Below are 24,013 nucleotides of genomic sequence, written 5' to 3'. Positions count from 1 at the left end.
CAATCACTCGTCTTGTGTTTTTGCCTTTGAACAAGTTTGTTGCATTGAAGCAAAAGGAACATGTATGTGTCTTGAAAACAATAAAAAAAAAAACTAGAATGCAGAATATAACCATAAAATGATATTATATATTTCCTTTTAGGATTAGGGATCTCTCATATGAAGCTTTAATTTCACATAAAAAAGGCTACATGATATGTTAAAATGAACTGAATCCAATTCTATTAAATGGAATTTGTTGTACAGGAAGCTGTAAAAATGACAAATTGCTCCTTTAAGTGCCAAATTAAACATTGTATTGTTGTAGTTTTAGATATTTTTTTCCATTTAGATATACATTCACAATACATTCAACATTTCCAGCACATTAAAACACCTATTTGACCGTGATGAGTGCAAGTGCTGTGTTCAAGGTGCTGGAGCATGGTGGGCCGGATGCCATGCATGCAGCCGATGCTGGGTCGGAAAGCAGGAGAGACAGAGAGATAAGGAAAGACAAATAGAGCAAAAGGAGGAGAAGAGAGAAAGATAAAAAGAGAGAGCAGTGGCGGTGTGTGTGTGTGTGTGTGACGGACGGATTTTCTGCTCACCAGAAAGCTGCTGGACGGCAGGCTGGTCGTGTGAACTTAACAACTGAGCCTGAATTGTCTCCACAACTCGCTTGAAGCGTCGGCTGGGACCTGGGACACACACACACACACACACACACACACACACACACACACACACACACACACTTATTCAACGCTATTTAACTAGATGTCCTGCTCTATGAAATTTGAATATATTACATTAAATATTACATACTGCTATATACTTTCAGGACATAAAATATGTGTAAAGCATTGCACAATTCCATCTAATTAAATGAATCTATACATTTTATGCTGTTGCATGTCAGCTTTATTCCCCCTTAGCTACAGCCTCGTAAAGTCTAATGGGATCACGGTGCATTTTAAGGGTTTACACGATGGCCAACGGCTCAGTTCCTGATGCATGCATTAAGTTCAGAGGCTCACAGAGCGACCCGTAGAGCAACATTTTCCCCTCAGCCTCATATCTAAAGGTAAAAGATAAAAAAAAGAACCAGAGAGAAAAAAAGAGATGGAAGAGGGTGGTCCTTTGAAACTCAGCAGGCTGAAAATAGGAAATGAATGCCAGGAGGCAAAAGAGTGTCTTTTACTTGAACCTTTGCCACAGATACCCTGAGGGGCGTGGCTATTTTAAGACTGGATGAGAGAAGGAAAGAGGAAGGAAGTAAGCAGGGAAGTCAAGAAGGAAGAAAAAAAAAGAAAGAAAGATTGTAGTTGACGTAGTTACCTGAGAGCAGGGTGAAGGTGACGGAGTAGATGCCGTTCTCCTTGGTGGCGGACGTGCTCTCCGTATAGGTGATGTCCACCTGAAATTTCACAGGCTTCTGGAAGACAGCGGGGCCGGCTGTGGACTTGTACTCCGCCCGGAAACTCGTCTGAGAAACCACACTGTGGCTGAGGCTGGGAATCTGACAACAGTGAAAGAGAAAAAAAAATCATATAAATGTTAATTATGATACTATAAGTTCTGATTATGATACATAAGATCTAAACTACAGGTTGACCATTAACAACTCTCAAAAAAACAAAAGCCAATCTATCCATTCATCAAATATATCTCAGTAAAGCTGCTTTGACACAATGTCCATTGTTAAAAGCGCTATACAAATAAAAATGTATTGAATTGCATTTAATCCTTCCACCGGTCCATCCATCTTCTATACCACTTATCCTACAGGGTCAGTCGGTGCCTGGAGCTCATTCCATGGAACTTTGAGCGATGAGACACCAAGTAGTTCACGATCCAAAAAACACTCATTCACACACTATTAAATACACTTTGGAATGAGGGAAGACACCCAGGAATAACATACAGACTCCAATTACTCAGGAAGAACACTGCATTTAAACCCCATCCCCTAGAGGTGCAAGGCAAGCAAAAAAGTTCTAGCTTAAAACATTGGACTGCTGATCGGAAAATATTGAATTCATATCGCAGCACCACCAGGATCCTACTGCTGAGCCCTTAGAGCAGAGCCCTTATTCTTACCTGCTTAATTTTATAAATAACACTAAAAAGGTACAGTATCTCATAAGTAAGTACACATTTCAGCAATCATAGTAGATCTTCTCAAGGGACAATACTATAGAAATGAAACTTGGATATATTTTAGTAGTCAATGTGCAGCTTGTACAGCAGTATAGATTTACTGTCCTCTTAAAATAAATCAACATACAGCCATTATTGTCTAAGTAACTGGCAACAAAAATGAGTACACCCTCAGTGAACATGTCAAAACTGTGCCAAAAGTGTCAATATTTTGTGTGAACACCGTTGTATCTACTGTAGCACTGCCTTAATCTTTCTGGGTATGGAATTCACCAGAGCTGCACAGGTTGTTGCTGGGATCCTCTTCCACTCCTCCATAATGACTTCACGGAGCTTTTGGATGTTAGACACATGGTGCTTCTCCACCTTCTATTTGAGGATCCCACAGCTCAATAGGGTTCAGGTCTGGAGACATAATTGGCCACTCCTTCACCTTCAGCTTTCTCAGCAAGGCAAGTGTCATCTGGGTGGTGTGTTTGGGGTCGTTAGCACGTTGGAAAACTGTTGTTCCGCACAACATGATAGAATGTCACAGTACATGTTGAAATCCATGTTTCCCTCAATGAACCACAGCTCCCCAGTACCAGCATCATTAATGCAGCCCCAGTCCATGATGCTACCACCACCATGCTTGACTTCAGGCAAGACACAATTTTCTTGTTATTCCTCGCATGCTGGACACCATCAGAGCCGAACAAGTTTATCTTAGCACCAAATTGTAACTGCTCTAATACAAGATATCCACATTTGTATGGTCCTGTCAAGCAGACAAAAACATGAACATGATGAATAGGACGTGTGGCTTTTGCAGGGTTACACGAATTACAGCTGTTATCACCGAGGGTGTACTCACTTTTGTTGCCAGCTATTTTGACAATAACGGTTGTATGTTGAGTTATTTTTAGAGGACAGTAAATCTGTACTTCTACACAAGCTGCACACTGATACTTTAAAATATATCCAAGTTTCATTTCTATAGTATTGTCCCTTGAGAAGATATACTACAATGGTTGCTGAAATGTGAGGGGTGTACTTACTTCTATGACATACTCTTACAACACTGGGACACCTGACCTTTCCAACCACATTTGTTTTTGGATGTGCTAGCATCAACATTTCCCTTCACTTGAACTAAAAACCTGTTTCAGCAGGACAATGTCCCTGTGCACAAACGCAGCTCCATGAAGATATACTTTACATGGGCTAGAGTGAAGGATCTCCTGCTTTAAAGCTCTGACCTGAACCCTGTTGAACACTTTTGGAATGAATGTGAACACTGACTCCACCCCAGGCCTCCTAAACTACATCAGTACTTTACCAACACCATTGAGCCTGAATGAATCTCCACAAATCTTCATAAGCACACTCCAAAATCTAGTGGAACTTTTTCCCAGAAGAGTGGAAGTTAATGTAAGAATGTGATAAGATGTTAAAAAAACAAATACAAATCGTATACTCAGGTGTCCACAAACTTTTGCTCATAACATGCAATTGTAAGTTGCTCTGGATGAAGAAGCCTGCGAAATGTAATACTAAGTCTCAGCACCAGCACTGGTTCATTTTCCTTCTTTTCTTACAAACTGTAAATGTTATTAGACGCTTCACAAGTAACACAGTCCTTTACAAAGAGGAACAATACAAACGAATACGGAACCAAACGTGATCATAAGAGGCATAAAAAAAATCTTTCTAATTACCCCCTAACTAGCGGATAAATCATTGCACGTTCCATTTGAACGCTTGTTGATTTTAATTACACTTACATCTGTAACACTTTATTGTAAGGAACACACATTAGAGGTTGATTATGGCCTTCTGCTTTGTTCAATAAAGCCCAAATTGGACATTTAAAAACCAAAACAAAAATCAGTAAGAATTAAATTTTTTTATTCATAAAGACTTCACAAACGGGGATCTGTACAAATGGGATTGTACTAATAGTCACGTTATTATGACCGATTGTGATGCACTATTAAATACCCCTGTTATGCAAATGACTGTGCCTGAATTAATTATCCAAATTCATACTGCATGAGTGTGCTTGTGTGCTTTATTCAGCCACAAGGGTGATAGTAAAGTCACTAGGGTTGGGTTCAGAGCTCTATAGCAGGAGATCTTCCACTCCAACCCATATAAAGCATATCTTCATAAAGCTGGCTTTGTGCACAGAAGCATTGTCGTGCTGGAACTGGTCTAAGTCTCTCAGTTCAACTGAAGGGAAAATTTCATGCCAATGCATCCAAAGACAATCTATACAATTGGGTAGTGGAAGAACCGCATATGGCTGGAAACAAAATGTGTTTTATTTTCGTCTTTTATTAACCAACCCATCGATTATGGTTGCACAAGTCAGTGCACTCTTAGTGTCGGTCCCAAGCCCGGATAAATGGGGAGGGTTGCGTTAGGAAGGGCATCCAGGGTAAAACATGTGCCAAATCAAATATACGGATCACGAATCAGACTTTCATACAGGATCGGTCGAGGCCCCGGGTTACCAACGACCGCCACAGGTATCGTTAGCCAACAGGGTACTGGTGGAAAATGGGCTACTGTTGGCCGAAGGAGGAGAAGGAAAGAAGGAAGACGTCTAAAGAGACAGCAGGGAAAGGAGAAGTGAAGGAGAGTGGGGGTTAGGGTGGGCACTTTAATATGTTGGTACTATGACTGGTAAAGGAGAAAGGGAGCTGATATGATAAAGAGGAGAAAGGTGGATATGTTGTGTGTTTAGGAGACCAAGTGGAAACAGAGTAAAACCAGGAACATTGGAGGTGTTTAAACTGTTTTTTCATGGTGTGGATGGAAAGAGAAATGGTGTAGGGGTGATTCTGAAGGAAGAGTACAGTAAGAGTGTAGTGGAGGTGAAGAGAGTTTCTGCTAGAGTGATGAACGTGAAGCTGGAAGTTGAAGGTGTCATGATAAATGTCATCAGTGCCTATGCTCCACAAGTGGGTTGTATTTTGAGCAGCTGATGAATAAGGAAAATTAAGAGAGAGAAGGTTGAATTATGTGGAGATGGTGAAGCAGGACGTGAAAAGGATTAGTAAGTAGGAAGTGAATATAGCGATTAAGAGGACGAAGAGTGGAAAGTCGGTTAGCCCAAATGACATAACCGTAGAAGCGTGGAGATTTTTAGGAGAGATGGTTTTTAACAAGATTGTTCAACACGATTCTGGAAGGTGAGAGGATACCTAAGGAATGGAGAAGGAGTGTGCTGGTACTGATCTTTAAGAACAAAGGAGATGTGCAGACCTGCAGTAACTACAGGGGAATTAAGTTGGTCAGTCACACCATGAAGTTATGAAAAAGAGTAGAGGTGAGAGAAGAGGTGAAAATCTGTCTTTGTGGATTTAGAGAAAGCGTGGGTGGAGGGAGGAGTTGTGGTATTATATGAGGAAGTCAGGAGTGTCAGAGAAGTATGTGAGGGTGGTGCAGGACATATATGAGGACAGTGTGACAGCAATGAAGTGTGCAGTAGGAACGACAGACTGGTTCAAGGTGGAGGTTGGACTGCATCAAGGATCGGCTTTGAGCCCTTTCCTGTTTGCAGTGGTGATGGACAGGTTGACGGACGAGGTCGGACAGGAGCCTTCCTGGACTATGATGTTTGCAGATGATATTGTGATTTGTGGTGAGAGTAGTGAGCAGATTGAGAAGAGCCTGAAGTGGTGGAGATATGAGTTGGAGAGAAGGGGAATGAAAGTCAGTAGGAGTAAGGGAGAGTACATGTGTGTGAATGGAGGGGTGCGGTTGCAGAGAGAAGAGGTGGAGAAGATAGAGGAGTTCAGGTACCTGGGGTCAACAGTGCAGAGTAAAGGAGAGTGTGTTAGAGAAGTGAAGAAAAGAGTGCAGGCAGGGTGAAGTGGGTGGAGAAAAGTGATAGCAGGAGTGATTTGTGATAGAAGAGTATCTCTGAGAGTGAAAGAGAAAGTTTATAGGACTGTGGTGAGACCTGAGATGTTGTATGGTGTAGAGACAGTGGCATTGAGTAAAAGTGCAAAAAATGATGCTTGTAATGTGATTACATCATTCGATATAATCACACTCTATTATGTTCCAAAATACGAACACACAAAAACAAACATGCTGAGACTTACAGAGAGAAAAGCTTGCACGATATCAGCTTTGATGGAGCTCAGAGGTTTGTCCTGAATCACCACGAAGATCTGCTCCTCTTTCTCCAAATTAATGAAGTTCCCAAACCAAGATTTTTTCGCAAGTCTGAAAAACAAAAGAGCCAAAGCAGATTGAGAAATAACCCTACATGTTTTCACAGACGATCTCTCGATGACAATACATACTTTGTGAAAATAATGCTAAAAACACCAGCTGGAAAATACCCAGCTGTCATTTGTGAGTGAATTTGCGCTCTTCCAAAAGTAGAAGATACGGGCCAAAAAAAAAATTTGAAGTACAGTGAAATCATCACAAGAGCGCTTCCTTTGACAGATCACGTCTGTGGTAAATAAGGCATTTCACGCAAACATGGTTTCTGACATTTGCAGAGCTCGTGCTCAATCATGGTGTAACAGTGCTGAACACAGCAAGACAGCTGTGGACTCACGCACAAACACACCCACACACACCACCACGTGTTAAAAAGAACAAAACTAAACTAAACGATTTTTATATACAATAAAAAAAAAAACATTTGAATGTTCATTCGCCAATTATGCCAATTATCAGATAATAAAATAAATAAAGGTATTAAACCCCAACACGCTTACGTACACTATATCGACAAATGTTTTGGACACCTGTACATAATATTAATGTGTGCTTCAAGGGAGCGGTCCCCAACCTTTTTTGCGCCACGGACCGGTTTAATGTCAGACAATATTTTCACAGACCGCCCTTTAGGTTGTGGCGGATAAATAAAACAAAATAAAATGATACGACCAAAAAACTGGTATTTTCTTAATATAATAATAAACGTGAATCCACTGTGTTGTTTTTTGTTTATTTTGCTCGCTTGGGGGTTTGAATTTAGCGGTAATGTATTATGTTAGCGGCCGGAGTCCCTTTAAGAAGGTAGTGGATGGAGGTAAGACATGTGACCGAGGCATCATGACATGCATTAAGAGTGAGTAATAGACAGATGTGGAGGAGAGAATCCGAGAATTTTCCAAAATAAAACAGTTCAGAATCAGAAAAGAAATAAAATGGAAATAATGTAAGGTATGTATTCTTTCTGTGCGGCCCGGTACCAATTCACCTACGGACTGGTGCCTGTCCATGGCCCGGAGGTTGAGGACCACTGCTTTAAGGCATCTCATTCTACATTTAAATGCGGTTTGCTTTTAAAATAACCTTCTGGGAAGATGTTTCACTAAAATTTGTGGGCTCAATCAGCCACGTGGGTTTTAATAAAATCAGGTACTGATGTAGCTGAGATGAGGAGGCCTGGGTTAAGATCAGAGCTCTGTAGCAGGAGATCTTCCATTCAAACCCATATAAAGCATATCTTCATGGAGCTGGTTTTGTGCACATTGGCACGATAGAACAGATATGGGTCTTCTAGTGAGCGGAAAATCTAATACCGCTGCATTCACAGATTTATGTGGCTCTGATTTTGTGGTAACGGTTTGGAAAATAACCACATATGGCTGAAAAACTTCCATTTGTTTTGTCCATATACTGTCCTGCCTCCGAACTGGAGTGGCAGCTCGGATTGGCAGTCACGAGCTGCAGAACAATGAGTGAGTGAACTAGTACTGCTTTTCTATTAAAAGAAATCCTTAGGGGAAGTCAGTCACAGGCCTTTGGTTTAAGGTCTGAGGGCTTTGGGCATGGCTCATTTCCCCACCCCTCTTGAACTGTGGAGCATGCTGGGATTTTGCCACAGAGCATGCTTATCTAGGACAGCATGCTTATCTAGGCATGGAGCTACAATCTCTAAATCCAGAGGAGACAATGTGAAGGCTGCTTTTAAAACAGCTGGATGGCACGACCGTGGCACGGTCTTACATTCTTACATTTGTAAGAAGGTCAGTGAGTTCCTCCTAATAACATCATTAATATATTATATACAATAATATACAAATTAATTTATAACTTTATAACCTTTCTTTGAAGTTTATGTATTTATTATTATTATTTTTTATATTCTGTCTCTCTCTCTCTCTCTCTCTCTCTCTCTCTGTTAAAATGAACCTACTATAAAATGCTAGACTGATTATTTCTTTGTAAGGGGGTAAACTCAAAATCAGCAGGGGATCAGATCATTATTTTCTCCCAATGTAATATATACATTTGTTGGTACCCCTAAACAGTATAATGATGTTTAATGAGAGAAAAACTGGAGTATTTTTGGGGTACGTTCCTGTGGAATAGACACAATAATATCTCAAGAGCCATTCTGGAGCAAATCATAGTGCCTGGGATCAGAAAGCTCCATCTCATTCACAGCTTGTGTTTCCTCCAACAGGATAATGACCCAAAGCACTCAAGAATAACAAAACAAAAAAAAAAAAAAAAAGAAAAATGGACTATTCAGCCCTTCTGTGAGCACTGATCTGAATCATGTCTAACATCTATACAAAAAAATGAACATGCAGTCTGGAGAAGGCACCCTTGACACACCTGAAACAACTGGAACATCTGCTCATAAATGGTTTGACAGACTACCTGTGGACAGGTGCAGAAGTCTGACTGGGAGCTACAAATGCTTGTTTCTAGATATTACCTCTAGGGGCTGTGCAACAGAATATAAGGTTAAAGGTGCCATCATTTTTGCTATTCCATGCCATTTATTTTAGAATTGAAAATATTCTATCTAAATAAAAAAAAATTTAAGCAAAACCAGATTTTTATTAAATATGTAATAAACAATAAGGACGCTACTGACTTCTGTGTGTTTCAAATCATTTCAGAAAAAATATTTTCTTCCCCTTACGCTCTGCCAATCATTATTTTCCAGAGCGTGAAAGAGATTCATTGAATTTCAGCATGCTTTTTTTGGTAGGTTAAGAAGAATGAAAGACTTAAGTGTGTTAGAACTTACTCAGGGGAAGACTCCGGCGTCAGACTGGACATTTCCTCTTGGGTTGGCACTGCAAAGAGCCAAAAATATGCAACTGAAGCCTGGATCAAATCACCATAGATCATAAAGAATGCTAGAACAGTGCAGGTATATGCACAGGCTGCCAGAGGCAAACACTAATTATTCAAAAGAGCTTCTTAATAACCATCAGTAAAACCTAATCCTGGCCTCCAGAGAGAACGGGATAGAAAGTGAAGGGGGTTAGCTTATGAAGGTTTCATCATCATCACCATCATTACCACAAATCAAGCAAATAACGCTGTATCAAGCAGCTTTTAAGTTGTAGGTTATAGATCACAGTCTGCCTCAAGAAATCTGACAATAAATCAACATAAGCGACAACATAAGGCCATTCCGTCGATGATTAATTATGATTATTGTTCTACAGAGAACTCTTTATTCCACTCAGACACCAGTAACTTTCAGATCATAAAACAACTTTCTCTGATAAAAAACTACTTCTTTTGGCTGCTCCCATTAGGGGGCGCCACAGCGGATCATCCGTCGACATACTTCCCTGTCCTCTACATCTGCCTTTTTCAATCCAACTACCTGCATGTCTTCCCTCACCACATCCATAAACCTCCTCCTTGGCCTTCCTCTTTTCCTCTTTCATTGTGGCTCCATCCTCAGCTCTCCTACCGATATATAACCCCATGTCCCTCCTCTGCACATGTCCAAACCATCTCAATCTCGCCTCCCTCGCTTTGTCTCTAAAATGTCCTACATGCGCTGTCCCTCTAATAAACTCATTTCTAATCCTGTCCATCGTCGTCACTCCCAACGAAAACCTCAACATCTTCAGCTCTGCTACCTCCAGCTCCACCTCCTGTCTTTTACTCAATGCCACTGTCTCTAAACCATACAACATCTCAGGTCTCACCACAGTCCTACAAACTTTCCCTTTCACTCTCACAGATACTCTTCTATCACAAATCACTCCTGCTATCACTCCTCTCCACCCACTCCACCCTGCCTGCACTCTTTTCTTCACTTCTCTAACACTTTCTCTGATAAAGACCATTTTCTTTGACCTGCTTTGAAAACCTTTTTTTTCCCTTTAAATTTCAGTGCAGCTATAAACTGTTTAAGGCTATACAACATTAACTGTGGCTACTGTATAAACTGGTTTGAAAAAAATTCAACATTACAGTGCCTTCCAATAATATTGGCACCCTTGGTAAAAATGAGTAAAGAAGGAAGGGAATTTGGCCTGTATGTTTCCTCAGATTTATAACCCTGAAAAACAGGAAGTCATGGTTGAACAACTTGGATGAATATAAAACATCAATTTGTATGTTCCTTTTATTTCTATACAACAAACTAGGTAATTTAACAGTATTAATTTTCAACAAACTGCCACCTCCAGCAATAACAGTAGGTTTTAGGTGAAATACGTGTAGCTATGTCACATGCCACTGCACAAGTTTCTGTTTATATTTGGAGAACATGCTATTTCATTATATGCCTGGAGGTTACATGGTGAAAGGAATACTGAACCAACATGGTTGCCATTCCATATTTTAACACCATACAGTTCTATCTGGACTGCGGCTTATTGTAACCGAATTAACCTTACATCAAGACAATGAGTGGAAACGTACATCCAAGTTCTGTAAGCATTATTTAGAGAGCAAACAGTCATCTGGAGTGTTATCTATTATGGAACGGCCTGCCCAGTCACTGCACCTAAATCTTGTTGTAATGCTCTGGGATGAACTGGATCACAAGAAAGTAAGACCTAGTGAAGGACACCTTCGGCGAGTTTTACAAGAGGCATGGAAAAGTAATTCAGCTGAACTGTCCAGGTGCCGAGAATGTTTAACGCTTGTTATTCATGCTAAGGGAGGATTTTACAATTAAATTAAAGTGTAACATCTGGACATTTATGTATTTGTTCAGTCAAATCTTCATAATGTTAAACGACCGGGTTTGTTGCAGAGAAACAAAAGGACCATGCACGTGTCTCTCAAAAACCATAAAAGACACTTGTTTCACACTTTCCAACAGTATTTAAAATATAGGAATTTATAGGTGTGCCAATAACTGTCCCACAGATATATTTCACTAAGCTTTTTCTTTTGTAAATGAAACTGTGCTGCATCATAAGGCAGATTTAAAGCCTTCTTTACTCATTCACCAATGATGGCAATTTTAGTAAAGAAGTTTTATGGGTTAAAGTGTTAAAGAATGCTGTATATAAAATGTCATGACTAAGCTCTCACCAGGACACGTTCTTGACACCAAACCTGGACAATAAAGAAAGTGTTTTTGAGGCGAGTTCCTAAAATGATCACAATATGTATTCAGTAGTTAGCAGTGGTTACCTTGCAGTTTTCTGCGGTGGAAGCGCGGCGAGCCGAGGAAGCTGTTCTTGATGGAATTTAGTCGCGTCCTCCAGGGCATGCCACCAATAGAGGGACTAGGGGGTGGTGTGGGACTCGGCGTACCTGCTGGACTCTCCTTGGGCGTGTGTACAGGTGTCCCTTTGGGCGTAGGTAGGGGGCTGGCACGGGGCGAGGGATGGGGAGTCACCTGTACAATGGGGATACATTTGCCGTTGTGGTCAGTCGTGGCCAGCGGATGCAGGTGGTGCAGGCGAATGGGAGAGAGAGGCGGAGCCTGTGAGAGTGGCACTGAAAGCTTGTGGGGGGCGGTCAGGGGCGGCCGGCGCACCTTCGGGCTGTTGGGTAGGGGGATTGCTGGGGAGGTTGGATGACATGGTGTGGATGGCGTAGATGGCTCAGACTTGGCAGTCAGCGGCGTGGCCATGGTGTTTGGAAGCGGGTTTGATCTAGTGCTCTGCAGGGTTTTTTCGGACCCTTTGGGCTTAGCTGGGAGCGTCTGAGTTTTGTTGTTTTGTGCCAAGTTTTGCGCCACCGTGCCTGGCTGAAAGGTGCCATTGAGCCTTGGGTTGTGGTTGGGTGACCGCATGAGCTCCGAGGATTGCGGGGGAATAAAAAAGCGTCGCACAGGCTGGGAGAGCACATGCACCAGAACCGGAACCAGCACCAGCATCACACAACCCGCAGCCCACATACACACAAACACACACAAGCGCACAAGTCCGAGATTAGCACGCACCACAGCACAGGCACGCGTACCCATAGCACATAGGGATGGACGGTAGACGAGGCAGCGGTGTTGAGTGAGGGAGGGAGAGTGCAGAAAAGAAAGAAAGAAAAACATGCCATTAGCACAACCAGCCGAGAGGCAGCAAGAAAATGTGGAAAGAAAATGTGCAGTGTTCTCATAGCAAACACAGCCACAAGAACAACAATGAAATAAAAAGAAGCTCTGGGTTTTTTTGGTTGGAAAAATGCCAGAAATGACCAAGCGAGAGGGAAATGGGCACGTGCCACATGTGAGCTATAATATGGTGACTTGATTGCGCTATTGTCAGAACTGTTCAATTGATTCATATTTTCTTTTTAAAACATCCCATTTCACAGTTATATAATAACTTCTACTCCTCTGGGCAGATGTTCCACTAGATTTTAAAGTCTGCTCGTGGAGATTTTGCCTGAGATGCATTCAGCATTCCAATTCATCCCAAAGGTTTAATATGGTTGAGGTCAGACCTCTATAGCAGAAGATCTTCCATACCAACCTATATATACCATGTCTTTATGGAGCTGGCTTTGTGCAAAGGGGTATTCTAATGCTGGAACAGGTTGGGGAAAGATATACTTTACTTTTGTTCATATAGTGTATATTAAATAATTTATAGAGGTAATTCACAACAATAGCGCCACACTATTGAAATGACCACTTAAACTCATGGCCATTAAGTGTAAAGCTAAGCACAGAATAGCAATGCAGCTACTGCTGCTTGGAAAATGATATGAAGATGTTATGGATCCTTACAGCATTCGTGGTTTAAACCCGAAGATATCGATTTCTGTTTTCCGAATGGGATTGAGCGATAAACATGACCACTAAACTGGTCAAACACTTACACAAAGAATATTAGACATGAATTCATAAATTATAACCAACAGCTTACAGTATTTGTGCTTTATGCAGTGTTCCCATTGTTACTGTTACAGATTGTAGGTTTTATTTATAACCAATGCTGTTTCTGAGAATGTCAGGGCTAAGTCTTAACTAGTACAATTATTCAATTGTGATGAGATATTGTGAAAACAAGAACACTAAAAATGCCCAGTTGGCTAGAGAGTGGCCCATAACATGATGGCCGCTAGCGGTAGTGGTAGTTCTAGCATGCTGCAATTTTCTCTGTACGTACAGATGACTCCCATTCACTCCACTATCAGAGCTAGAATTAGAACAGCATTGTTTTATTTTTTTTAAACTAGCCACTCAACTTAGCGCTTTGTTGTGGGTGAGGTACAGGAAACAGAAATGATTAGTTCAGGTCCCAAGGCTGTTGTCCACTCCAAGTCTTTTGTTTATTTGTAGCTGTAAATAAGTATATCACTTTAACAGTGAGAGATTGCCAAGTTTAAAGCATAACTAGCCAAGTTTACAGCATAACTAGCAAAGTTTAAAGCATAACTAGCCAAGTTTACAGCATAACTAGCAAAGTTTAAAGCATAACTAGCCACGTTTACAGCATAACTAGCCAAGTCTCCAGTATAACTAACATGGTTTACAGCATAATAGACCAAGTTTACAGCATAACTAATCAGGTTTACTCCATAACTAACCAGCTTTACTGCATAACAAACCAAGTTTATGCTAAACTAAGTTTACAGCATAGATAAACTAGGCTTACAGCATAATTAACCAGGTTTATGGCATAATGGACCAGATTTACAATAAAACTAACCAGTATTAAAGCATAAGTAACCAGGTTTACACTATAATCAACCAAATTCTGATTTATAGCATAACTAAGCATTTTTTTTTAGCATAACTAGCCAAGTTTACTGCATAACTATCTGGGTTTACGGCAAAACAAACCAAGTTCATGGCATGACTACTCAGGTTTACAGCATAAATAGCCGAATTTATGTTATAACAAACCATATTTCCAGCACAATGAACCAAGTTTACAGCATAACTAATCAGACTTACAGCATTATTAACCAAGTTTAGAGCATTATACAGCAGTCTTTATGGAAGGTTAGACAAATATGAACTCATTTCTCTCAGCCATACAGATTAAATGCAGCTGTTGACATCACACATGAGCAAAAGTCATGGACTGGAGAAGAGCCTCAGGAGGTGAACAATTCCTGTAAAGAATCTATGCGGTTTTCACATTACAAACAAAATGATACACATGCACATGGCCAGCAAAAACTATAAAACAAATTCGACAAATTCATTTATTACACTGATGAAGCACTAAAAAGCTGCTCGCTTGCCTGCTTTTAATCACCACTATGCACATTTATTAGCTATAAACTGTTGTTTACACATACATTATGTGGCAATATATACTCAAGTGGGTATAAATAGGACTCGTTCAAAGTACTGGCAAACAATTCTGCCATCAAAAATAAATGTGTAATTTTGTAAATAAATAAATAAATAAAATAATTCTGAAGCCTTTGAAACTGCATAGAACATTTAGACCCTGAGCTGTACGTGTTGCGAGCTCGACTTCTGGACAAAAAAAAAGCACAGTTTTATCCAACAGCACAAATATTGCAGCAATACTGAAATATTTGATCAGGCCGGCCTCAAAGCCGGGGTTAGACCTAAATCCGGCTGGCATTTCGCCCTGCGCGAATTAAAGGCGGCATATTGGAAAGACTTAGCGCTTTTAGACAAGTCAACTGTTAAAGCTCGACAGTAAGTAAGAAAAAGGAGGATTTGCAGATTTCTTTTTTTTTAACCAAGCCATTAGCAGTTTCAGATATCTTCGAGCTACAATCCTCTGAATAAAGAACAGATTCCGGCTAATTATCCAGAGCATCACTGTGCAATTGCGCTAGCAGTTAGAGTCAGTCTATTAGTATCGACAGGCAGCAATTTTACTGCAGAATCAGTGCTTTCAACTCAATCGCAGAGCCTGAGCGCAGCTAATAAGCCATACTTTTCTGAAGATTCGCTTTGAAGCTGTTGACATGTAATTAAAGGAACGTCTATGGCTCTTGGTTACAGTTAACCTATAGCATCTTTTTTCATTTGCATCTCACGCTAATTGGCTAAATCTAGGGATTTAGGTTTGGGGTGTAGAGGCTTTGTCCCAAATTAAGCAAACTTTAAGTAATGAGTTCACGTTAATGCTGGGCGCACACTGCCATTTTTTTTTTTTTTTTTTTTTATAATTGTTGCTTGTCAGACTTGTATGAACTTTATGCCCATGTCACACTGTAGGATTTCAGTTTTTCATAATGTCATACTGTACGACAGTCAAAAACCGACACACACAAGAAAAAGTCTGGTCTGAAATTTTACGTCATCAATCTGTGACAGTTCAGGCCAGCGTTCGCTCTCTAACGGTAGCTAGCAGCAAACGAAAACAATCGCTAGCGTTAATATTGTTCATGACATGTCTTGATAATGAAGTCATACAAACACTCCTTTTCCCTCCATAACTCTGAGTTTTTCTTCTTGCTGTACTGTCCAGCTGACTGGCAACGACATTTTCTCTGAGGTGGTTTGAAGTTGTCGCGCTAATCGCGTCATCAGATTCGGCGCTTCAATTGGTTCTTGATTTGATGTTTGTCGTAGAAGAAATCACACTGCAGGAAAGTGTCCGAAATCTACTGAATCTGAGTTTTATCGTATAAAAATGATCACAATGGCAATTAACCGGCTGTCAGTGAACACGATCCCAGTAACCCAGCGATCAGAGACTACAGATTTTAGCCTCGAATTTTAGGAATCACTTAGGATTTTCTAAATTTGTTTTAGATGACCAAATCATGGCCAAAATCACACCGTGTGTACCTGCCTTAAAATTGAGCACAGGCATCATGTTTGAGTTTGCAATGGAGGGCAGATGATTAGCATGGGTGCAGTCAGCTACTGAGAGATTTAACACTGTATATATAGTGCGCATTTTAAGGCGGATCTCTAAAAACAGATTTGAATATAATCATGTCTTTAAAAACCTACAACTGTTCACTCATATTGCACTTGAAGTCATTTCCATTCATTTGCATTAAAATAAATAAATAACAGCTTTCTCATTATTATAAAAATCTGTTTGTGATTTGGGACAAACCCAAAAACTTACCCGTGGACTGCTGAGGGGACTGGTGGAAAGACCCGATGAAGCCCCACTGATGGACCGGGACCTACAACACACAGGCAATCACAATGAATGATTTGCATATCTCAGTTGGCTTTTTGACATCTCTGTTGCCTGTAAGAAGCAATGCAATTCAAATATGGACAAGCCTTGTCTCTCTTTCTCCACATGCTCCTGAGATACCACAGATCCTGTCCCATTGTTTTTCCAGCCTAAAGTTCCATGAGGTTGAACTCGAGAACCATGAGGATGGATAGGGACTGAAATTTATATAAACTCCAAAAAACTATTACAAATATTGTATATTGTATAGAATAAGTACTATTCATGATCAAAAAGTGAATTGAGTGACCATATACTGTATGTGCTTTTTGAATTTCCAATTCGATATTTACTGTAGTTCCCATTTCCTGTTATAATAACCTCCATTCTTCTGGAAAGATGTTCCACTAGATTTTTTGTGGCCATTTCAGCCACATTTGGAAAGTCAGTTATTGATGTAGGCGAGATGAAGAGGGCTGGGGTGCAGTCAGAAGACCAGGAGATCTTCTAGCAGGAGGTCTTTCACCCCAACCCATGTAAAACATATCTTCATGAAACTGGCTCTGTGCACAGGTGCACTGTTATGCTAAAACCGGTTTGGGTCCCCTTCAAGTTCAAATGATGGGAAAATTTTATTTTAGCACCTAATAAAAGATGCTGTACATTTGTGTACCTCCAACACTGTGGTACCAGTTTTAGGGTAAGAAACACATATGGCTGAAAAAGTCAGGCATTTCTAAAACTTTTGTCAATACAGTACAGTGTGTCTACTGATGATGTGAAATGGGAAAATCTTTTAACTCCTGGTTTTGAGTCCAAACGAACGCCTGGAGTTTAACCAGCTGTGAAGACAAAAGGTTTCCACCATAAAATGTGTCGCAATGTCCTCCTGTATTTCGTGTCTTGATCAATCATTTACTTAAATGGATATTATCCAATAGGCACAACCCGTGTTGGAGCATTCAAGCAGAAAATCACGACACATTTCGGCTCAATGCTCCTCGAACGCCCGGTTTCATTTAATTAGCCACGAGTGACACGGTGAACAATTTGAGACATTAAAGTACATTGGGGAGCGGCACATCTGATTATTCTGGGAGGGAGGAAGGGAGGGAGTGAGGGAGGACAAGAAGGGAGGATACCAACACACACAAGAGGAAAGCAATTATATGAGGAAAGATAATCCTCTATGGCTAAGAGAACGAGAGCCTTTTTACTATCTACTTACCGAGAGAGAGAGAGAGAGAGAGAGAGAGAGAGAGAGAGAGAGAGAGAATGAGAGAAAGAAAAGAGTAAGAGGAGAGAAAATTGATAAAGACGGAGACACACACACACACACACACCACACCCTTTTCACACGAGCAAACACACAATCACCCACACACCCTGCATACATCTGCACCTGCCACACACACTTCGGCACCACACACCCACACACACCATAAACAGTGAAGGAAGAAAAGTACAGGTAGCACAACACAGGCTCAAGAAAATGAATCTCCCTTTTGGGAGTCTAGCATAGGATGGACACACACACACACACACACACACACACACACACACACACACACACACACACACACAAATGCTAGACATCAAACAGAAACATGAAAGGCACAAGAAGCAAGATAAGATGCTTTTGATGTTTGTGGAGGAAGCCAGAGGGGAACAGCTTTGCCAAAACTGAGGGGACAAATCAGAGGAAATAAGGATCTTATTCATTTCAATTCGCCCCATTTCCCACAAAGTTCATCTCCGTTCAACAGGCGCAGATCGACGTTTGCAGATCGAGGGCTCCTCTGTGCTGCATTGTGTTTTTCCCCTCAAACGTTATATCCATATGCAAACCTTACTTTTAAATATCGCGAGACACCTTTGCTAATGAACATGCCAAAAAAAGAAACTCAAGCCCTTAATCAACCACAATATTATCAACAAGTGGAATGAAAAGAATAATTTCAAACACATGTTATGGGAAGTTCATGCATCTACCCTTTCAAATCTAGACATGATCATGAGGTGAACACAAGCTGCCTGACCATATTTGTGATTTTTGAACGTTCCATTACACATTTAGTTCCCATTTGCTCTTATAATAACCTCCACTCTTCTGGAAAGATGTTCCACTAGATGTTGGAGTGTGAAGATTTGTGCTCATTCTAAGAAAAGTAAGAAAAGTCAGGTACTGATGTAGGTGAGGAGGCCTGGGGTGCAGTCAGCATTCCAATTCATCCAAAAGGTGTTAAATGTCAGCCAAATGTCTCCAAATCAGTAGAAAAGTGCTGATTTCTACTGGTCTTTTTTGGAAATGTCTAAAACAGAGAAGGTACTAATTACATCGCTATCCTGAGCTACTTTTATAATTATCGCTCTCTTCTGTGGAACATGCTGTGACTACATTATAAAGCCACTGCTGTACTTGTATTCAGCGCCTCGTATTCACCTTAATCATTATGGCCACCTGGAAAAGTGATCAATGGTGTAAAATAGGTAGAATGAGGGTTCTAGAAACATTTAAATGGTGGGATCTGAACCCATTCCCTTCTGATCAGAAGTTAACATCTTAACCACGGAGCTACCATCATTGTTGTCTTTTCTCATTCTTTCCATCATTAACAGTTAAATTTGGCTCTGTTTTTGCTAATAAAAGATGCTCTTGACGAATAAGGAGGATTGGGACAACTGACTTTTCCAGTCGTATGTGTTTTTTTTCCCAAACTTGTGCCACAGAGTTGCAGAAATGCAAACTTGTTCCAGCATTGGCATCCAGCTCCATGAAGATATGCTTTACATGGGTTGGAGTGAAAAATCTCATGCTATAGAGCTCTGAACTCAAACCTACTGCCTGAGGTCTATACTAACCCTCTGAATAAGCAAAATCTCCACAAACACACTCCAAAATCTGGTGGAACATCTTCCCAGAAAAGAGTGAAGGTTTTTAATAACAGAAAATGGGGACTAATTGTGGAATAGGATGTTTAAAAAGGACAAAGTTAGGTGTCCACAAACTTTAGTTTGTGGAGTCTTTATTGATACCTTTGTCCGTGTTGGTTCATGTCGATAGCTCTCCGTACAGGAACAGGAGATCCTCCCTCGGTTACGCTCAGCACCTCCATGGACTTGCGCTCAGGTCTCCGCTTGTTGTGTCTGGTCAGCAGAGGAGAGTCCACCCGCTTCCTCGGTGGATCTGTAAAAAATTCAATGTCAACCCATGAGTCAATTAAGGAAATAAGTTTAGCAATGTGGTGAATCACATGCGTTAACAATTCAAATTAGGGGAGATAAAGCACATTACCAATCTCATTACGTGGAGGCAGGTTCTGGTCCTCTTGGCTGGGATACCTCTCTTTACGATCCAGCAGGAGGAAGTAGATCATCTTCTCCTGGTTGTCACTAGAGTGGAGAGTTTGGAAAACTGTAAGCTGTAGGATAGATGAATCTAAACTCTGGGCTAGACAGAAAGCAGGCCCAGCATCAGTTCTTCATACAAACTGATTGGTGGTACAAAAAAAATCTACATTTTCATCAATAGCAGATGCTCTGATGTTGAATGACACACATGTAATTCTCATTCAAGTGTGTGTTTGCTTTTCAAAAGTTTTGCTAGCACATTTATAGCATTTACAGAAACATTTATATTACATGTACATTTAGAGCATTTGGTAGATGCCCCTTTTTGGATTCTCTATTGATAAATGCATTCTGAGTACGGTTCATTTGGACACAGACTAAGAATACCATCACCAAGGCAAAAAACATAAAACTGGCAGAAAGCGCTATAGACAAATGAGTGCAAATTTGTTATTTCTGGCTGTAACTGAAGAACTTCTATAAGACAGAGAACAGGAGAGAAGATGTTAGCAGACGCCTCACCCCCACAGTCAGACATGGAAGTGAAAGCTAATGGTTTGGGGTTTTTTTAGCACAGGGAGGGTTGGAGACTTATTCCGGAAAGTGAAAGGAACCCAGAACCAACAAGGCTACAATTCTATACTTCAACACCATGCAATTCTGTCTGGACTGCAGCCCATTGGAGCTGACTTCATCATACAACAAGAAAATGAGCCAAAGCGAATATCCAGTGTTATTCAAAGTGCAAACAGTCGCCTGGAGTGATATCTATCATTGTATGGCCTGCCCAGTCACTGCACCTAAATCCTATTGACTCACTGGGATTAACTGGATCACAAGAAATAAATCTCTATTTACAAGGGGACTGGATAAGTATTTCAACTGAAGGTTTGGAGAAATTAACTGTCCGGATGCTGAGAGTGTGTAAAACTGGTATTCAAGCTAAAGGAGGAAATTCCATTGAAAATTAAGGGGGATATCTGGACATTTTGTTAGGTCTAAGTAAATAGTGTTACATTACCTAGTTTGTTGCATAGAAACAGAAGGAACATGCATGTGTCTCTCAAAAAGTATAAATTACTGTTTCCATTTGACAGTAAAGATTTGACAGCAAATTCTATTAAAACTGAACTTTATTCTAATCTAAAACTTGTCTAATATCAAGGCTTGTCAAATCCATTTTGGGGGACATACAGACATTTAGCGAAACGACTACTAATTTATTGAAATTAGCTTTACATTGATGTTGGAATAAAAAAAAATTGAGGGAAAATTAATTTTACCAAACACTGAAAATGTAGGTCTTGGGTGAGTAGCTCAAATAATTAAAATGGAATGATTGTACTAAAATACATTTTTCTGTAATTACAAATAGTTTGATATTGGGGTGAAATTGACTGGGTGTAATATTTAAAGTCCAAGAAATGGATCGGGGAACACAGATCTCCAGGCTTTAAAGGCCAAAACACTTGTAAAAAACTTGTTGTTTTTTTTCTTCCCTTGTAGCCCGGTATGAAATTATGTGCTCAGTGTGGGAACACAGTTCAGACAGACGGAGCGTGTGAATAAGGGGAGACAGTAATCACAGTCGGGTTCGATCCCGCCAGATCTGTCCATCATCCACGTTAGAACGATGGGTGTGTACAGTGTGGTACTTGTAAGAGGGAAATGAGGGATGAAAGGTACTCTGGGTTTAATCGCCGTGAGAAAGAGGGCCATAAAACATTTCTCTGCTCTTGTTATGGCGTCCCAAAGCAAATATTGTATGGGGGGAGCTTGTCTGAGATTTAGAAAAGAGTTAGAGCCAGACGGGAGCCTAGACACAAATAAGCTAGGAATTTATTCCTATTCTTTTCCCCCAATCTAATCTCCATCTACCATATACACTTGAGATGCAAAAGTATTGGGACACCTGACTTTTTCAGCCATATGTAGTTCTTTCTCAGATTGTTACCACAAAAAAAGAAGGCACACAATTGTCCTTGGATGTGGTAGAATAAAATTCTCCCTTCACTTAAACCAGGAGACCCAAACCTGTTCCAGCAAGATGATGCCCCTGTGCACAAAACCAGCTCCATGAAAATATTCTTCACACTGGTTAGAGTGGAAGATCTCCTGCTATAGAGCTCCAATCTTAACCCTATCAAACACCTTTGTGAGGGATGTGCACCCCTGGAGCACAGAAGGTTAAGGGCCTTGTTCAAGGGCCCCGAGAGTGGCATCTTGGCAATACCGGGTCTTGAACCCCTGACCTTTTGATTAAGAACCCAGAGCCTTAATCACTGAGCTACCACTTCTACTTGATGGAAAGATCAGTCAGATGTCATCTGTAAAGACAGGTCTATTAGAGACTCCTCTACAAAGTGAAAGAAGGACAGGGACGTCTCAAAGAGCTAGTATTAAGATAAGCTCATAAAACCTCAGGCCTGCCGCTATGAAAGACAGAGATGGGGTGAAAGAGAGAGATATGGGATCTATGAGAGACGGATAAAGAGAGAGAGAATAAAGAGTGACAGACAAACAAAAACAAATAGAAATAGATCCAGAAACTATGTAACGTTAATAACGTTTTTCGCCTCATATCTACTGCTCATGGTTGCATACTCTATGACTACAAACGATAGGCCTCAAGAGACTGGGAATAAAATAGTCATGCAAAACATGAAACATGATACATGATGAGGCTGATGGGTAGAGAAGTTCTGCATCCACCAGAACTACCATGATACATAACATTTACTTCTCATGCACACCATCATAAGAATAAACGATACTACCAGCAAGACAAGAGTTTGTGAATGAATTTAATATTGTATTGCTGGTGTAACATGAGATAAAACCACCCTAAAGACATTATGACTGGGAAAACCGGAAGGGCTGGGAATGCTGTCCGTACACACACAGCATGATTCCTAACCATTACATCGTGTTTTTGTGTTACTCACTCATCAGACAGCAGGTCTTTCATCAGTTTGTTCTTGTCCCGGAAGCAGCCGAGAGAGTGCATGCTCTCTAGGACGTCCGGGTCGATGTCTTCAGCCGAGGGAAGCATGCGGATCGCGACCTTCCGTGGAACCGGCTGCTCGGGCTCGGGCTCGTTCTTTCCCCCTCTTCAAATGAACACAAGGTGAAGGTAAAAAAAAAAAAATGGGCTTAATATTACACATGTACATTACAGCAGAATCACATATAATCCATGCCTCTGGAGCACAAAGGGGTAAGGGCCTTGCTCAAGGGCACAAGAGTGGCAGCTCGGTGATACAGGGGGCTTGAACCCCCGACCTTCAGATCAGTAACCCAAGCTACAAGAGAGCTACAGCATCATTTCCCATTTCTGTGCCCCAAAAGGTAATGAGGATGGGATGAACAGCGTTAATAATCATTACACACAAAAATCCTGTACCATATTAATACATATCATCTCACTCCATTGTATTTTTATTCTTTTTTTTCAGTAGTCCATCATGCTCCGTCTCTTGGTGTGTTTGTTGAAAGCATCCGGAAGCATGAGGATAAATAAAGTTAAGGAAAGACTAATGGACATATGAGAAATGAATGTGCTTTTTTTCGAGTTGCATCAGCTTAGCGAGCATCTGCGGTCTTTAATAAAGCTCTGAACCAGCAGGAGGCAGAGGCACGCACTGAGCCGCATGGAGCTTACGGCTGTCCCCGAGACACACGTGAGCAAGAAGGCGAACAAAGGCATTTTCTTTTTCTTTGTTATTAAACCTTCAAACACGGTTAATCACAGCAGCCTACATGTTTGCAGTTGCATACAGAGAAATGGCACTACTAAGTAGTTAAATCCAATAGAAAGTAATATATTTTTATAGGCTGAAACATCTAATAAGAACTTAAACTTCGAAACCGGGAAAAGTAAATAGTATTTTAACTAAAATTATGTTTAAAAAAAAGCTGACTCTGCGATAAAAATCAGTTATTGTGGTGGTTCTGAGTTATATTGTAGTTCCTGCACATCTCTGCCACTTTGATAAAACTATTTTTTTTTTGGACAAATGTATTGGGACACTTGTCATTTCCAACTATATGGAGTTTTTTCTCAAACCCTTACCACAAACTTCTTTTTCCCGTCACTTGAACTTGGAGATCCGAACTTGTGCCAGCATGACAATAGCCCTATTCATAAAGCCAGCTCCATGAAGATATGCTTTGCATGGGTCGGAAGATCTCCTGGTGTAGGTCTCTGATTCTCAACCCTGAGTTTACTAATGTGACTGCATGAGCACAAATTTCCACAAGCATTCTCC

At 40.7% G+C, this 24,013-nt stretch overlaps 1 protein-coding gene across 5 annotated transcripts in view; it reads right to left on the bottom strand.

The window, feature by feature from the left end:
* brsk2b (BR serine/threonine kinase 2b) overlaps positions 1-24,013 on the bottom strand; it is a 185,214-nt gene that overhangs the window by 9,422 nt on the left and 151,779 nt on the right. For 2 of the 5 annotated variants that reach the window (XM_046841053.1, XM_046841056.1), the window contains exons 10-19: positions 22,691-22,855; positions 19,690-19,787; positions 19,431-19,581; positions 16,338-16,398; positions 11,509-12,157; positions 11,407-11,430; positions 9,143-9,191; positions 6,237-6,360; positions 1,321-1,501; positions 591-680 (exon numbers count right to left, since the gene is read on the bottom strand). In XM_046841053.1, coding sequence (XP_046697009.1) covers positions 591-680; positions 1,321-1,501; positions 6,237-6,360; positions 9,143-9,191; positions 11,407-11,430; positions 11,509-12,157; positions 16,338-16,398; positions 19,431-19,581; positions 19,690-19,787; positions 22,691-22,855 — 1,592 coding nt within the window. The remainder of the gene's footprint in view (positions 1-590; positions 681-1,320; positions 1,502-6,236; positions 6,361-9,142; positions 9,192-11,406; positions 11,431-11,508; positions 12,158-16,337; positions 16,399-19,430; positions 19,582-19,689; positions 19,788-22,690; positions 22,856-24,013) is intronic. The other 3 variants (XM_046841057.1, XM_046841054.1, XM_046841058.1) reach the window with 3 other exon arrangements.

This window comes from Silurus meridionalis, chromosome 26 (assembly GCF_014805685.1).
Source record: "Silurus meridionalis isolate SWU-2019-XX chromosome 26, ASM1480568v1, whole genome shotgun sequence".
Classification (NCBI taxonomy): Eukaryota; Metazoa; Chordata; class Actinopteri; order Siluriformes; family Siluridae; genus Silurus; species Silurus meridionalis.
Note: the sequence above shows the minus strand (reverse complement) of the source record. Positions and strands in the feature narration are given on the sequence as shown.